This window comes from Martes martes (genome assembly GCF_963455335.1).
Source record: "Martes martes genome assembly, chromosome: 4".
Lineage (NCBI taxonomy): Eukaryota > Metazoa > Chordata > Mammalia > Carnivora > Mustelidae > Martes > Martes martes.
In genome coordinates this window covers 58,866,274-58,882,808 of record NC_137891.1, presented here as the reverse complement: position 1 = coordinate 58,882,808, position 16,535 = coordinate 58,866,274, and the positions used below count along the sequence as shown (strand labels likewise).

At 38.7% G+C, this 16,535-nt stretch overlaps 2 protein-coding genes across 2 annotated transcripts in view; both read left to right on the top strand.

The window, feature by feature from the left end:
* The first annotated feature begins 2,755 nt into the window (after window positions 1-2,755).
* On the top strand, window positions 2,756-9,906 carry TMEM70 (transmembrane protein 70). The gene is made up of 3 exons (XM_080801303.1): window positions 2,756-3,081; window positions 4,294-4,399; window positions 9,369-9,906. Exons 1-3 carry the CDS (start codon window positions 2,872-2,874, stop codon window positions 9,824-9,826), a joined length of 774 nt encoding a protein of 257 aa, XP_080657429.1. The 5' UTR covers window positions 2,756-2,871; the 3' UTR covers window positions 9,827-9,906.
* A 6,393-nt stretch (window positions 9,907-16,299) lies between these two features.
* Window positions 16,300-16,535, top strand: part of LY96 (lymphocyte antigen 96) — a 30,925-nt gene continuing 30,689 nt past the window's right edge. The window contains exon 1 of the mRNA XM_080801302.1: window positions 16,300-16,525. Within this exon, the coding sequence (XP_080657428.1) occupies window positions 16,414-16,525 (112 nt within the window). The 5' untranslated portion in view covers window positions 16,300-16,413. The remainder of the gene's footprint in view (window positions 16,526-16,535) is intronic.

Below are 16,535 nucleotides of genomic sequence, written 5' to 3'. Positions count from 1 at the left end.
TTTTCAATCATATTTTTCCTCTTTTGCTTCAAAAGTGTTGTTTTCTTCCCTTCTCTTCCTCTTTTCCTCATTGTATCATCATCCTCTAAAGGATGATTATATTAGTTGCCTAGAGAATGATAGAATTTTCCAGGTGAGAATACTGAGGCTAGCTAATAATAGATTTAGGGCTAGGATCTAGTCTAGGATTGTTGTGTGTGTGTGTGTGTGTGCACGTGTGCAAAATTTTACTGTATTTTAAAAATTTATTTATGTAGTCAATATAATATATGCCTATTACAAAAAATACAGATTGCAAATGTTTGTTTTTTCCATGCACTTTTACATCATCATACTGTGTGTATATGATTTTGAATACTGTTAACTTTCCAATTTAACTTCTCTGTAACCAAAATCTCCACAAGCATCATGTTTAATGTCTGTATAGAATTGCATCATATAAACATACCATGATTCACTTAAGTATTTCCCTAATGTTAGACATTTACCCATTTGCCTTGTTTCCATTTTTAAATTTTTTTTCAAGAGATGGAGGGTGGGGGATGGGAAGACAAAGACTCTTAAGCAGGCGCCACATTCAGCACACAGAACTGGATGTAGGGCTTGATCTCATCACCATGAGATCATGACCTAAGCCAAAATCAAGAATCAGATACTTAGATTGAGCCATCCAGGTGCCCCTACCTCATTTCCATTTTTTAAATCATTTTAGGTAATGCTATGTTTAGTATCTCCGCAATAATCTTTGACTATGTTTCCGATTATTTCTTTAGGATATGAACGTTTTAAAAGATTTTGATAATCTGTTGACAGGGTCTTTTCAGGAAAGATTCTCCTAGCATATGCTTTAAACCAGTAATGTTTTAATGAAATATTTAGGGTTCTTATCAATATACTAGCTTTACCAAATTTTTTTTTCTTTTTGCCATCATGCTATTCTGCCCTTAAGCTTACCTTAAAGAAAGGAAAGAGAGAGCTGGTGGATGGGGAGAAAAGACAGCTAAAATACAAACAGGATATAAAATAATGGTGGTCATACATTCTAAAAGTGATAATTGGTTTTTAATTTTCCATCAGTCTCCATCTTTAAAGGGAAGCTCTTAGATTATATGAGTGGAGTATCAAGGTTTATTTTTTAAAGTCTTAGTATCATTATAAAGTCCCACTCAAGTAGTTTATTATCAACGAATGTCTCTATATTACTAGAATTGGGAAAATCTATTTAAGCATAAATAACAATTCAATGTAATTCCATAGCACAGAATTTTCAGAATATGATCTCATTTTAGCTATTTAGAAACATTGAGAAGTAAACCAAATATTTTTTTCATTTGCTTACAGAATCTGTTGGAAAAAACTAAGCTTAACGGAAGTTAAAGTTCAGGTTCTCTCAGTATATTATTAAAGAAATCAATCAAGGAAGCCATTAGACTGAGATGGCTCTAAAACCTTGGTAGCCTATGGAAGCAAACCAAAAGCTAAGCCAGAGTCAATTCCTGTAAATGTCTAAGAACAACCAATCACAAATAGCTAAGTAGATTTTCCCAAATAATGCAAATGCTTAAACTATAGTCAAATAATTTCTTGCTTTGCTTCTTCATTTTCTCTGTAAAAACCTTGTCCTTAGCTCCTCTCAGTGGAGGACTCAATCACTTTTGGTTTGGTGCTGCCCAATTTGAATAAATTTTTGCTCAAATAAACAAAAAATTGTTAATATCTCAATTTATCTTTGTAACAATATGAAAACACTATATTAACAGAACATTTTAAACATGTCAATAAAACGGATAGTTGATGTTTGAAGTATCACATGAAACAGAAGTTTTTAAAATGTAAGTGGAACATAACTTAAAGAAAATGAAGTCATTCATGAAGAAGCAGTATAATTTTATCCCTTTGGATGCCCAGAAAAAAAGTAGACAGGATTTGGAATTGTCAAGGTGATATTATTTCAGACTTTTAGTTTGATCTATACCAAAAGCATCCGGAGTCAGAAACAGTCTGAAATAGTAAACAGGGGAGTGTCAACCCATTGGCACTCATCCTTTAACACTCAGGTAACCTGAAGCTTTTAGACGTTCTGAGGCCAAAATAATCATGCTATTTTGGGGGCTTCTGAAGAATTTTGTAAATTGGTACTTAATTTAATGATGTTGCAGCATTATATTTTAGCTTATTTTTAGGTGTTTCCTCCATTGTGTTAGTACAGTGGATTCCCACTTTTATGCAGTATCTTTATATCCCCTGCTCCTTAGTCTTGGCAACAGGCTCTCAATACCTGTTTAACAAGTAATGAACAAACATGTATATGGGTGTGAAGGATTCCAGAAGACAAATCTGCCAAGTATCAGCATCACATGAACAAGCTCCATTTACTTTCTACCCAACGGTTGGATTAAATTACCATTCATTTTTGTCCAAGTCGCATAAAGTATTATTACTCTGTGTAATAGGCTAGAATCATTTTTCCAGAAAGAAAATAGATTTGGGGGCCTAGAAAATGACGCCCACGAGAATAATACACTTAACCCTGGCTTCCAGGCTGTCTTTGGCGCAGGGCTCTCCTCTCTGTCCCTCCACATTCTCAACAGGAGCGCTTAACTCTGGGAAAGGGAAGCCGCACGCAGCTGGGCGTTTGCGCGTCGCTGCAACTAAAGGCGGCAGTGTGGTGCTCAGAGTTCTGCCCGCAGGGAACGCGCGTGGCAGGGAAGGTTGCAGGCAGGCTACGTATTCTGCGCACGCGCGTGCGGCCAGCGGGCCTCTAGGGCGGGGCATGCGCGGCAGGTTCCAGCTGCGGTCGGATGGGGAGCTGGGCCTGAGGGTTCCCTGCTGTTGCCGTAGTGCCGTGTGCCGCCCCTTCTCACGCGCGGAATGTTGCTTCTGGCGCTGGGCAGCTCGTGGGAGGCCGGACTTCGGCTTGGCGGGAAGAGGACGGTGCCGTGGGCGGCCGCCGCTCTTCGAGGCTTTAGGGCGGCCGCCTCGCGGGTGGCCCCCTGTAGCGGCTCCTCGGGGCTGGTTGGCTGCGGAAGCGCGGGACTGCGGGGAGCCTCGCCGGTTCTCGGGCGGCGGGTGCGAACGCAGGTCGGCCTTCGGAAGGCTTGCGGACTGAGTGAGGGTGGGGGGTGGAGGGAGCGTCGGGCCCGGGGACTCTGGTGCGGAAGGAGCCCTCTGCGGGGCGCGTAGAGGCCGCCTTCCTCGGCCTCGGCCTCAGGCCAGGGCTCCCGGGGCTTACGGCACCCACGAGTCTAGGAGTGTCCGTTCGAAAGTGGTCATTTTCTGGGCGGTTCCAAGTCATTCACAGCTCGTTGCAAACCCAGCGGGCTTCTGATGACTCTCAACTATTTTCTCTTCTACCTCTGAGCGGAAGCTGGGAAGGGTTAATTTGCAACGAAATTAGATGCCCCACCTGGTGACCGAACTGAAAGAACTCAACCTGACTTTTAAGTTTGTTCTATTTTCTATTAGATGAGGCTATTTTAAGGAATTCTTTTGCTCCCTGGAAAAGGGGATGGAGACGTTAATCTTCACATTTTAATCTAAATAAATTGTCTCCTAGTCCTGCTCTGTAAAATATCATAATTAGCAAAGATGGTTGAAACTTGGAAGAAATGCCTAACATGGGAATTGGAATCTAATTATATTTCAGCATAAAGGGATTAGGCATACCTTTTGCATTTTGAAGGGTGTGTGCTGTGAAATTCATTTTTAGACGTTCGGGGACCTCTTGTTCCTGTGAAATTTGACGAAGATTTCAAGAGAAATATTTTCTTAAGAGGAAGGGATGCAACGAAATGAACAGGGAGCGTTACTCTTTCTTTTCAAATACTAGTTGTAGTATAAACATTTTAGAGATCTTAAAAATGGTCTGGACTGGAAACAGTTTGCAGTATTTTATTTATATTAATATTTTTTTTAAAAAGCCAATGCTTTTTAAATTTTGACAATGGAGCAAGAGTGATGTTTTTCCTTAGCCACAGAATGAAGAAATTATTCCACTAAAGTTTTGTACTTGTTCAAGTCCACGCTTATCAAAAAAGCCTTGAGCTGGGATGCAGACCTAGGTTTTCAAACTCTTAACTCAGCAGGTGACTGTTTGTGACTGGAGTTAAGGACAGCTATTTTTCTAGTTTGATTTCTTCAGCTCTGTAGATTATTTGGGGGAATTCCTTAAATCACCTTATGTGACAAGTTCTCTTTTACTCTTCATTATAATTTTTAAAAAACATAAATTAAAAGTTGGTCTAAAATGCACTTTATTATGTACTCACGTTATAATGGTCTCTGTTTCAATAGGTACCTGTTTGTTGGGAAGGATGCATTCGATGCTTACATACACGGCTTGAAAAATCAGAAGATGGAAGGTTGATTTATACTGGGAATCTGGCCCGAACAGTATTTGGTGGGTAATCAAAAATGAGGGTAATTTCCTTTTTTACCCCTGTTTTAGTTGTAAAAAATGTTCTTGGGATATGTTATTTCTTATTTTAACATCTCTTAATTGCAAGATATGAGGAAAAATTTAGGTTATATATTTTTTTCTTGTGGCGTGTTGAGACCTTTGCATTTTTAGGAGAGTTTAAAAAGATTTTTAAGACTGTTATGACTTTGTGATCTTATGGCTGGGTACTAAAGCATCCATCCTTTGTTCACTTCCCAAGATGTTTAACAACAAAATAGAACAAGAAATGTATATTTGTGTAATGTTTGAATATGGAGAGAAAAAAAATATGGAAGTAGTTATTTTGGGAGGGTACATATTTACTTTATATATTTTTAAATTTGGCAGTTAAATAAGCATATAATACTTTTATAATTAAAAAATATATTTCTTTTACATTTTTGAGGTCACCTTAGCATTTTCAAGAAACATCTTTATTTAGTGCCTTTTCTAGGTGGTATAGAGTACTGGAGAAGACAAAGACAGTGTATTGTTATTATTATTAAAGAGTTTATTTATTTGCTTGAGAGAGGGAGTACAGAGGGAGGGAGAGAAGCAGACCCCCTGCTGAGCAGCAAACCCACTGCCCATGCCAGGCTCTATGCCAGGACCCCGGGATCATTACCCTAGCTGAAGGCAGACGCTTAACCAACTGAGCCACCCCAGCGCCCAAGACAATGTATTAAATAGCTACAAATTTAAAACTCTTTCCTTAGCTCTTAATTTGGTATTTAGTATGGAATAATTTGTCAGGGAGGTCAGAAGAACTTGGGTATGTGTTTTGTTCAAGTTCCTGAGGTTGTATTTCATTTCAGTAATCTTAAAATATAACCTGAATATCCGAAGGATTACTTTATAGCTAAGTCAGCCGCAAGATTTCAGCACTGCAATTGCATTCCTGTTTTTGATTATGCTGGTGTCACTCACCATCTAAAATGTACTCGGAAATCTGTATGTTCTAAAATGTGTGGTATCAAAGTAGACTATTTGGAATACAGTTTTAGCTATTTATAACTTTGGCATTAAGAACTGATTATAATCACTGTTTTTTAAAAAAAGATTGTATTTATTTTATTTGACAGACAGAGATCACAAGTAGAGGCAGAGAGGCAGGCAGAGAGAGAGAGAGAGAGAGGAGGAAGCAGGCTCCCTGCTGAGCAGAGAGCCCCATGCGGGGCTCAATCCCAGGACCCTGGGATCATGACCGGAGCCCAAGGTGGAGACTTTAGCCCACTGAGCCACCCAGGCGCCCCTGATTATAATCACTATTGAGAGGAGTCCTGAAGTTACTGAAAAACCCATTTTGGGTGATTAGAACTTTCTTCTGGAATCAGTACATGAGTAGGCCATTGAGCCTGTGTCATATCTCTGGCCTGGGATACCTGGATTTATACTATTGAGAGGTGTTAACAGTGATACCCGTGATACCCTTTCTTCTGAACAGACATGGTTCCTTCAAATTCAGGGAAGGGTTTTTAATTTAGTTCCTATTTCCATTTAACTCCATTCTATAAAGAAGAGAATATAAATAGGGATTAATTTTGGTTTGGGTAGGATGTTATATTTATAGAGGAGCATAGCTATCCATGGTATTTAAAGTTCTAGAATTATAACTTGTATAGGAATTTAATGTTTGAGTTCTTTCAATGTTATGATAAGAGAAACTCACTTTATATCCTTTTCAGAGATTGCTATTTTTTCTATGTAGAAACTGGGGGAGAAACATTTTTTCTATGTAAAACTGAGTAAGAGACATTAGGATAGAGGTTCCATTCTTGAAGATTCTTTAAACTGTCAAATGGAGCCTCATTTAAAGACTTTTTTTTTTTTTAAGATTTTATTTATTTGATGGAATTTGAGAGAGAGAGAGAGAGAGAGAGAGAGTACAAACAAGGGGAGAAGCAGGCTCCCCTCTGAGCAGGGAGCCCAATGCGGGACTCGATCCCAGGACCTGAGATCAAGACCTGAGCTGAAGGCAGATGCTTAATGACTGAGCCACCCAGGCACCCTTCGTTTAAAGACATTTGAAGGGTCTTTTAGTTGGTAGTTCTTGCTAATTCATCAATAAATAATTACTGATGTCATAGTAGTCTTACTGTAGGATGAGTAGAACTTGAACATCAAGAGGTGTGAAAAAAGGGCATCTCAGACATGGAAGTAGTATGAGCAAAGACATTAAGATGGGAGAGCCCAGAATATGTTTAGAAATTAGTAAGTACTTCAGGCAAAATAAAGTGTACGTGTGTATTAGTTTCTTCGGGCTCTTGTAATACATTACCACAAACTTGGTGACTTAAAGTAACGGATTTGTTCCCACAGTTCTGAAAGCTGGAATTCTGAAATCAGGGTGTTGATAAAGGCCATGTGGTCTCTGAAGGCTCTAGGGAAGAATTCCTTGCCTCTTCTAGCTTCTGGTGGCTCCCAGCAGTCCTTTGTGTTCCTTGGCTTATGGATGCATAACTGCATAATTCCAATTTTTGCTTCCTAATTCAGACAGCTCTCTCTGTGTCTGTCCTGTTCTGTCCTTACAAAGGTATTCTCATTGGATTTATGGCCCACCCTATTCCAGGATGATCTCATCTCATTTTTTATTATCTGCATAGACCCTATTTCCAAACGAAGTCACATTTGGAGGTTCTGGGTGGACATGAATTTTGGGGTACCCTCTTCAACCCTACATAGTGTGACAAAGTCATGGAGGAAAAAAGAGGTAGTTGGAAGGAGTAAGGAGGCGCTTATATAGGAGGCATCTTGGTCCCCATTGTATTCATGTTGTATTGTATGTGTACTGGTGTCATAGCAACTACCTGTGGGAGGAAGGAAGGAATTATTTTTAAATTACTAATACAAGATAATTAAGCCTTCAACCAATAGCAATGAAGAAGAGTGTTGTCAGACTTTTGGTTTTTGGCAGTTTTGGGGAAAAATATCTCACTGTGCTTTTAATTTCACGTACTTAGGATCAAAGTTTATTAACATTTCATCTGTTTAAGGGCCATGTGCGTTTTTGGTTCAGTGAGCTGTCTGCTTATTTTTCTTGCAAGTTTGTGGATAGGGTTTTAATCTTTTTCTTATATACTAGAAACCTTCTATATGTTGGGGATATTAATCCTCTGCGATAGAGGTTGCAGATATTTTTCTCATTTGTCTCTACTTTGTTTATGTCCATGTACATTTATAATGTAATCAGATATACCTGTCTTTCTCCTGGATTGTTTCTGTGTTTTGAGTCATAATTTTTTTTTTTAAAGATTTTTATGTATTTATTTGACAGAGACACCGTGAGAGAGGGAACACAAGCAGGGGGAATGGGAGAGGGATAAGCAGGCTTTCTGCTGAGCAAGGAGCCTGATGTAGGACTTGATTCCAGGACTCTGGGATCATGACCTGAGCAGAAAGCAGATGGTTAACAACTGAGCCACCCAGGCGCCCCTTGAATCATAATTAGAAAAGTTTTCCCATTCTCAGATTATAAAGGACTTCATGGATGTTTTCTTATATATCTATGATTTTATTTTTTACATTTAAACCTCAGGATTATTTGGAATTTTCCTAGTAGATGGTATAAGGGATGGATTGAATTTTATTTTTTTCTATATAGCTATCCAGTTGTCTAACACCACTTTGGCCCACATATTTGAGATTTTTTTTTTCAAGGTTTTGTTTATTTATTAGAGAAAGTGCATGTGGAGGAGTGGAAGGAAAGGGGCAGGCAGACTCCAAGCTGAGCACAGAGCTCTGTGCCGGGCTCAGTCTTACCACCTTGATACTGTGACCTGAGCCAAAATCAAGATTCAGACACTGAACTGACTGAGCCATCCAGGTGCCCTGAGACTATATCTTTATACTACATTTTCATATGCAGTTAGGTTTATTTCTAGATTTCCTATTTTGTTCTATTGATCTATTTATTTGTGCACCAGCACCACACCATTTTAATTATAGTCTTAGTTTTAGTATCTAATTCCTCCCCCACCTTTCGTTTCTTTTTTTGTTTTTCCAAATTAGCTTTATAATCAACTTGTCTAGGATCTCAACTTGTCTGTTTTCTAAACAGATGGTGTTTTTGTTGGGATCATGTTAAAATTACACAATCAAACTAAGAAATTTACATTTTAAGTCTTTTATTTAGTGTGGTAAAATATACATAACATAAAATTTATCATTTTAACCATTTTTAAATATGCATTTCAGAAGTCATTGATTTTTAATCTTTTTAATATGACAGGTAAAAAATATCCCACTGTTTTAATTTGAATGTCTTTTCTTGGTAAAGAAGTTGAATATATTCATTTCCCACATATTTATTAACCAGTGGTGGTGTGTTTTTTGGTAATTTGCTGTTTTAATCCTGGGCCACTTAGTCTAATATTAGTCTCATATTTATTTAAACATTTAGTGTTAGGTATGTGGAAGTGCTTGTTAATAGAGAGTTTTATTTAATAATCTGCTAACTGAATTAATGCTTATAGTATTCATAAGGATCTTTGAGTAGTATTAAATTTTTATTGGGGAACTGAGGTGGAGGCCAGTTAACCCTAAAGCAGGTTTCCTACCTGGAGAGGCAGTGTAGTGTATTGACGAAAGGCCTGGACACTAGAGTCAAATTGCCTGGGTTTGAATCCCAATACTGCCTGCTTCTAGGTAGCTTTGTGACCTGGAGCAAGTGCTTTGTTTTTCTCATGTTGTAAATGGGAGTGAGGATGATAATTACACATCTGTTTCATAGTGCCTTTTTGAAGATGTCATGAATAAAATACATAAAATATGTAAAGTACTTAAAACAGCTTGGAAAATAATAATCATTATATATGTGTTTTGATTTTGTTGTTTTGATGATATAAGAAGGTAGAAGAATTAAACTGGATAGATTGATGCTTTTATAAAATCTATAAATATTAATGTTATCCCTTTTTTTTTTCCTGTTTAGGTGTGAAATGTTTCTCTTATTCTACAAGTGTCATCAGCCTTGCATTACTACCATACATTTTTGCACAAAACAATATTATATTTGGAAGTCTGCCTTTGCAAATATTATTTTATGGCATCATAGGAAGCTTTACAGTGATCACTCCAGCACTGCTTCACTTTATTACAAAAGGCTATGTTGTTCGGTTGTACCATGAAGCTACAACAGACACTTACAAAGCCATTACTTACAACGTTGTGCTTTTAGAAACGAGTATAGTGTTTCACCAGAATGACGTGAAGATTCCAGACAGCACACACGTGTTTACCACATTTTATGCTAAAACGAAATCGCTGTTAGTTAATCCAAGGCTTTTTCCAAACCCTGAAGATTATAACCATCTAATGGGTTATGACAAACCATTTACTTTTGATATGGAAGAAGACAGTGAGAAGAAACAGGTTAAAGATGAGAAATGAGTCTATTGTTTTTTACATTTGTGCTTAAATGTGATTTATGTTCCAATGTGTATTAATAAATTGCCTTTACTTTTGTTTTCTGTTAGTGATTAATTGAAAATAATTTGAAACTGTATCAAACAACTTTTAATTTTTATGGAATTATATTTCTATATAATAAATATGCCATGTTTAAAAATGAATCATGTAATATTCTACCACTTGTGTTTTTAAAAGTGAAAATACATTTTCATGCTGGCGTATGCATGGATAATTTTTTTTTAAAGATTTTATTTATTTACTTGACAGAGATCACAAGTAGGCAGAGAGGCAGGCAGAGAGAGAGGGGAAGCAGGCTCCCTGCTGAGCAGAGAGCCCAATGCGGGGCTCGGTCCCAGGACCCTGAGATCATGACCTGAGCTGAAGGCAGAGGCTTAACCCATTGGAGCCACCCAGGCGCCCCTGCATGGATACTTTTATATAACGTGGTTGTCTCTAGGCTGGGGATCGGTGTCAGAAGCAAATGGGAGAGTTCTTTTTCCTTTACGTTTGGATTTTTCTAGGTGTATAGATACTAATTTTGCATGCATTAAAAACTTTTTAAAAATTTTAAAATTACGGGAAGTAGAGTTATTTTCCCTTTGGTTCTAGCACAGGTTTTTGCTTATCTTTTCAGGCATAGTTGCCCGTAATAGGAATCTGTGTCCAGTTGAGTGTGGTAGCTATGGGAGGAATGGTACCCAAGTAGTGATGTCTTTGGTGGCACTCTTCTCCTTTGGTGTATCCTATCAGAGTTGGAAAATCATAGGTACTAAATAGATGTACAGTAGCTTTTATAAAGTCACAATCTCTATGCTAATTTTATAAAGTATTGGCATTTTCAAATTTTTAAAACTGTAAAATGAAAATTGGTTCTTGGGGCACCTGGGTGGCTCAGTGGGTTAAGCCTCTGCTTTCGGCTCAGGTCATGATCTCAGGGTCCTGGGATTGAGCCCCACATCGGGCTCTCTGCTCATCAGGGAGCCTGCTTCCCCTTCTCTCTCTGCCCGCCTCTCTGCCTAGTTGTGATCTCTGTCTCTCAAATAAATAAAATCTAAAAAAAAAAAAAAAAGAAAATTGGTACTTGTGAAGGATTTTCAGCAAGGAGCAAAAGGCCCTAAGTCATGCTCTTAGATCAGTAGATAACTTATTAAGTGCCCTGTGTGTGCCAGATACTGTGCTAGTTGTCAAAGTCATAGTTAAGAACAAAACACCCAGGGGTGCCTGGGTGGCTCAGTTGATTAAGCGTCTGCTTTCAGCTCAGGTCATGATCCCAGGGCCCTAGGGATTGAGCCCCTTGTCAGGCTCCCTGCTCAGAGGGGAGCCGCCTTCTCCCTCTCCCTCTACCCTACCCCCTGCTCATTCTCTCTCTCTCTCTCATTCTTACTCCATCTCAAAATCTTGAAAGAAAAAAGAACAAAACACCCTATCTCTGTGGAGCTGCCTAATGTCTCCTATTGTCTGTCATGATGGTAAACCTAATCTTTATGGCTTACCTGTGTATGAGGAAGGTTGATGGGGAAGCACCAGAAACCTCATACGTTCATAGACAAAGATCAGGTCTGCAGCTGCTAGAAACTTACAGGAGAGAGCGTAACATAGAAAAGTACTCCCCTCTCTGAGGTCTAGAGCCTGCCCTCTGGTAGGATCAGCCAGCTTGTGATCTAGCAGAAGGCAGGCTCTAGGTCTCAGAAAGATGAACAAGCTGGTGCCATCCCTATCTTCTGTTTGGGCCTCTGCCTGCCTGTTCCTCTGTCCTGTCACCTAGATACATACCTGTTGCTATCTTGGCAGTTAATGTATCTTTCTATAAAATTTTCCATGATCAAATGTTGATCAAATATTAGTAGTGGCAAGAAAAAAAAAAACCACTTAGTTCCATTCCTAGAAGAAAAAACAGCATTATTAATATCTTAATGTTTTCTCCAGTTTCTTCATAACTTGTTCTGAGTGTACCGTATCTCTTTAAGTGTCCTCTATCCTTATAACCATTCTGTCACCTGCGGAGTGGAGTGAAAAACCTGTTTGTATTAGTATCAGAATAATTCAGAAGACAACTTGGTTGTTCAGGGAAAAGAAAAAAAAGCTTAAAATACTAAGTGAGAAAGATGACTTCTCAAGTGCATGGTCTGGAGCCACACCAAGAAGAAGAAAAGGAACAGTATGTGTAGAATATGATTCATCACTGAAATAATCAGCAGAAACAATTCAGGCCAAGGTGAGGAGGGAAAATTTACACACAGCTCTCTATGCCACTATACTACCTTCACCACAAGTGGAGTGAAATCTTGGAGAGGCTGGGGAGGTGAGGAGTCCCACTATCTACAGGAAGGGCATTGAGTTGGTTTTGAGTCTCAAAAGGCAGGGTGATCCTGGCTTAACATTGGGGTTGTATCAGGTAATATGCCTGTTGATAATAAAATGTCTTGTAATCCCTTTTCTAAACATTAGTTTCGTTATTCTGAAAGACTTAAGCTTTTACACTCGATCTTAGCCAAAAGGCCGAGAAGCGATGAGACTTAAGCTTTTAGAAGCAAAAGTAACAAAGTGGCCGTTAAGTCTCAATGATAGCCTTAGCTTGGACACAATTTTAGAGATGGTATTCTGATTTTTTCAGGTAATTTTGTTGTTGACTCCCCTTTCGTTGAGAATTTTAATCATTCAAAAGTTAGAAGAGTATAATGAATCAACATAACTGTCATTCAGATTCAACATTTACCAATTTGTTGTTAATGTTGTTTGACTTATATCCCAACCACTTGCCTTCTACTTTTATTTGGAAGCAAAACCCAGTCACTGTAACATCTCTTTCTTGAATATTTTTTAACTCTACCAGATAAAGACGTAAAAATTATAATACCATTATAATACCCAAATCACTCCCCTCTTTCCAAGTTACTCCCTTCTCCCCAAAGTTATCAAATATCCAGTTTGTTCAAATGCCAATTTCCTTCCCACATTTTGTTTGGATTAAGATCTTAGTAAAGTTCATGCCTTATTCACACCAATTTATTAAATGTCTTTCAAGACTCATCTAATCTATGGGCCCCTCCATTTCTTTCACTTTGTTTTTTTCTCCCTTGTAAATTACCTGTTAAGAAACGGAGTTCTTTGTCCTTTACATCTTTTCGTGGTCTAGATTTTCTGATTGTATCCCTGAGGTGTAAATTAACATGTTTCTCTGCCTTCTGTATCTCCTATAAATTGGTAGTAGTACTTGAGACTTCATCAGATCGAGATTTGATTATTTTGGATAATTCATAGATGATGTTGCTTTTTTTTTTTTTAAGATTTTTTTTAAAATTTATTTGACACAGAGAGAGAGAGATCACAAATAAGCAGAGAGGCAGGCAGAGGGAGAGGGGGAAGCAGGCTCCCTACTGAGCAGAGAGCCCGATGCGGGGCTCCATCCTAGGACCCTGAGATCATGACCTGAGCTGAAGGCAGAGGCTTAACCCACTGAGCCACCCAGGCGCCCAATGATGTTGCTTTTATTAACTATTGTTGCATTAACAAATTGCCCCCAAAATTTAGAGGTTTTTTTTTTTTTAATTTTAAAAGACTTTTTATTTAAGAGAGTGTGTGTGTGAGCAAGCAAGGGGAAGGGCAGAGGGAGAGGCAGAGACACAAACTCCCCACTGAGCAGGGAGCCTGATGCGGGGCTGGATCCTAGGACCCTGAGATCATGAGCCAAAATCTAGAGTTGGATGCTTAACTGTCTGAGCCACCTACGTGTCTCAAAAACCAGAGGCTTAAAATGTAATACTGCATGGTACCTGTTGGTCCAGTATCTGGGAGTGGCTTAGGTGAATGCTTCTGGCTCAGGTTCTGTCATGAGGTTGGAGTCAAGCTCTCAGCTGGTGCTACTGTCATCTGAAGGCTGAACTGGGGCAGGAGGGATTGTTTCCAAGGTGGCTCACTCGCATGACTGACAAATTGGTGCTGGCTTTTGGTAGGAGGCCTCAGTTTCTCACCACATGGTTCTCTCTTTAGGGCTACTTGCTGCCCCCAGAGCAACTGATCCGGAAGAGTAGAGTGGAAGCTGCAAGGATGTGTATGATCTACCTTGAAAGTTGCACACTTTTATTAATGCAATATTTTATTAGTTACAGAATCAGCTTCATTCATTGGTGGAGGAGATTACACAGGGATTTGAATACTAAGAAGGATCATTGGGAGCCATCTTGGAAGCGGGCTACCCCAGTGTTCATTCATCAGGAAGTTCGCAAATCCTTTCTGTCTCTCACTCTTTGTGAAGTTAGCAACTATTGATGCTTGGTGCCCAAGCTCAGTAATTCATTAGGTGTTGCAAAATGGTTATACTATTTTTCCTTTTTTCATATATTAGCTGAATACTTCTAAAAACAGAGAAAAGAGTAAAAGGAAGCAAGGGAAAATTGTCCCAAATCTACTCTCTGTTTTTTCAGTTTAATTAAATTTTTCATTAAACATTTCATTAAACATTTCAGTTTCATTAAATCAGGATAAATGCTTGATTCTTTCCCTTTGTTTATCAGTTTTCAAAAGAGTTGACTTCCTAGCATCATCTAATGATTAATTATACTTTTAAAAAATTATGAGCTCAGGGCACCTGGGTGGCTCAGTTGGTTGAGCATCTGACTCTTGGTTTTCGGCTCAGGTTCTGATCTCAGCATTGTGAGATCAAGCCCCACGTTGGGCTCTGCATTCAGTGCAGAGTCGGCTGGAGAACTCTCTCTCTTCTCCCTCTGTCCCTCCCCTCTGCTCATGCTTGCTTGCTCTCTTTCTCTCAAATAAGTAAAATCTTTTAAAAAATTATGAGTTCTTAATTTTAAATACATTTGGTGTATTTCAGTTCATTGTAGTTACTATCTTAATGTTTGTATAGTCTATAGGTAGGTTGAATAATGGTCCCCCAAGATGTTCATGTCTGGAAACTGAATATTACATTATATGGCAAAAGGGATTTTATAGATAGATCCTGGGGAGATTACCCTGGATTATCCAAATGGTTCTAGTATAATCACAGGGTTCTTATAAGAAGGAAGCAGGAGGTCAGAGGAGGTGATGTGAAGATGGAAGCAGAGATAGGAGTGCTAAACTTTGAAGATGGAGGAATACATGGGTTGCAGCTCTCCAAGATGAGAAAGTAAGGAAACAGTCTGTTCCACCAGAGTCTCCAGAACGAACCAGCTCTGCTGACACCTTGACCTTGGCCCAGTGAAACTGATTTCAGACTTCTGACCCCCAGAACTGTAAGAGAATACATTTGTGTTGTTTTAAGCCACCAAGTCAGTAGTTAGTCATTGCAGCAGCGGTAGGAAACCCATCTTTGGTTAGTGGGGTCTGTCTTCATATTGGTTATCTTATATATATTGGTTATCTTATATGCTAAGATGTTCCGGGCTCCATCTTGTACATTTTCTGCCCTATATCTGGAATCAGCAATCTCTTCAGAGTCTTTGTTCCTTTTAGTGGGAAATGGTATTTTTGAGACCACTAGGGGCATTCATATCTTCTTCTTCTTCTTCTTCTTCTTTTTTCCCCCCACTTTTTAATGTAGTAAAAAATAAAATATAAAATTCACCATCTTAACCAATTTAAAGCACAAGTTCAGTAGTGTTAACTATAGTTACACTGATGTGCAACATATCTCTAGAACTTCTCATTTTCCAATCCTGAAGCTCAGTATCCATTAACAACTTCCATTTCCCATGTTCCCTCAGATTTTTGCCTTTCTAAAAATGAGAAAGTAGCATAGTTCTTTAGTGGAAACTTTTACCAGTATTTGATTGTTTTCCTCTAAACCTGTAGACTTTTAGGTCCTGACTCCATGCTATTTTTATTTTTGGCTACTAATCCCAAACTACGTCCTACAAAGGATTTTAAGTAGCGAAGTATCTAAACAATGAGCTACTTTTATAGAACACAGAGAATTTTGAAATATATGCTACATCACAATAATGACCATTTCATTATCAGGGCCCAAAATATTCCCTGGAGCTGTACTTTGCTTAAGTAAGTGCATTCTGAAGCCTGGTGTGGTCCCTGCCCAAAATGCAGAACAATAGCTAATATCCCATGTCTGTGGTCTCATCTAGTCTGGCTCAGCCTTGTGGCTGTACCTGTTGCAGAACAGAAATAATTTGCATCAGACTATTCAGTTCAGAGCTATAGGTCCAGCTCCCTGGGCCATGAGAAATTGTGGTACAAAAAATTGTATAAAAAAAAATTGTAAAAAAAAAAAGCAACACAGATGGAAAAGGAGTGGCTGTCTCTTGGGATTCTAAAGGAGACCTACAGACTGGTTTTGTTACTATTGACCAGCAAGTACCTTGTTTTGTTTCGTAAGCTCTGTGTTCTCATTTGGATTACGTGTTCTCAAAGAGTATGTTCTAAATCATTTTCCTTTCTCCCCTTGCCGGAAGTGCTCGAATATTAAACACATACACTCAAAAGAGGAAACTCAGGAACTCAGAAATCATGTGACTGATGACTAAGTTAAACCTTTTCTGCTTACTGAAAGGGAAGAGTCTGATGATTAGTTGCCGATCCCCCTTGTATTTGTAAAGTTTTGGAGATACTGAATCATGTTCTCATTTATGCTTTTTTCCACTCTGTTTTCTTCCATATTCGCTGAACCTGGGGAGCAGCACTGGGTCTGCAACTCCTCTGATGTCTCTGTTTGGTATACCTATTGTGGTAAGTAAAA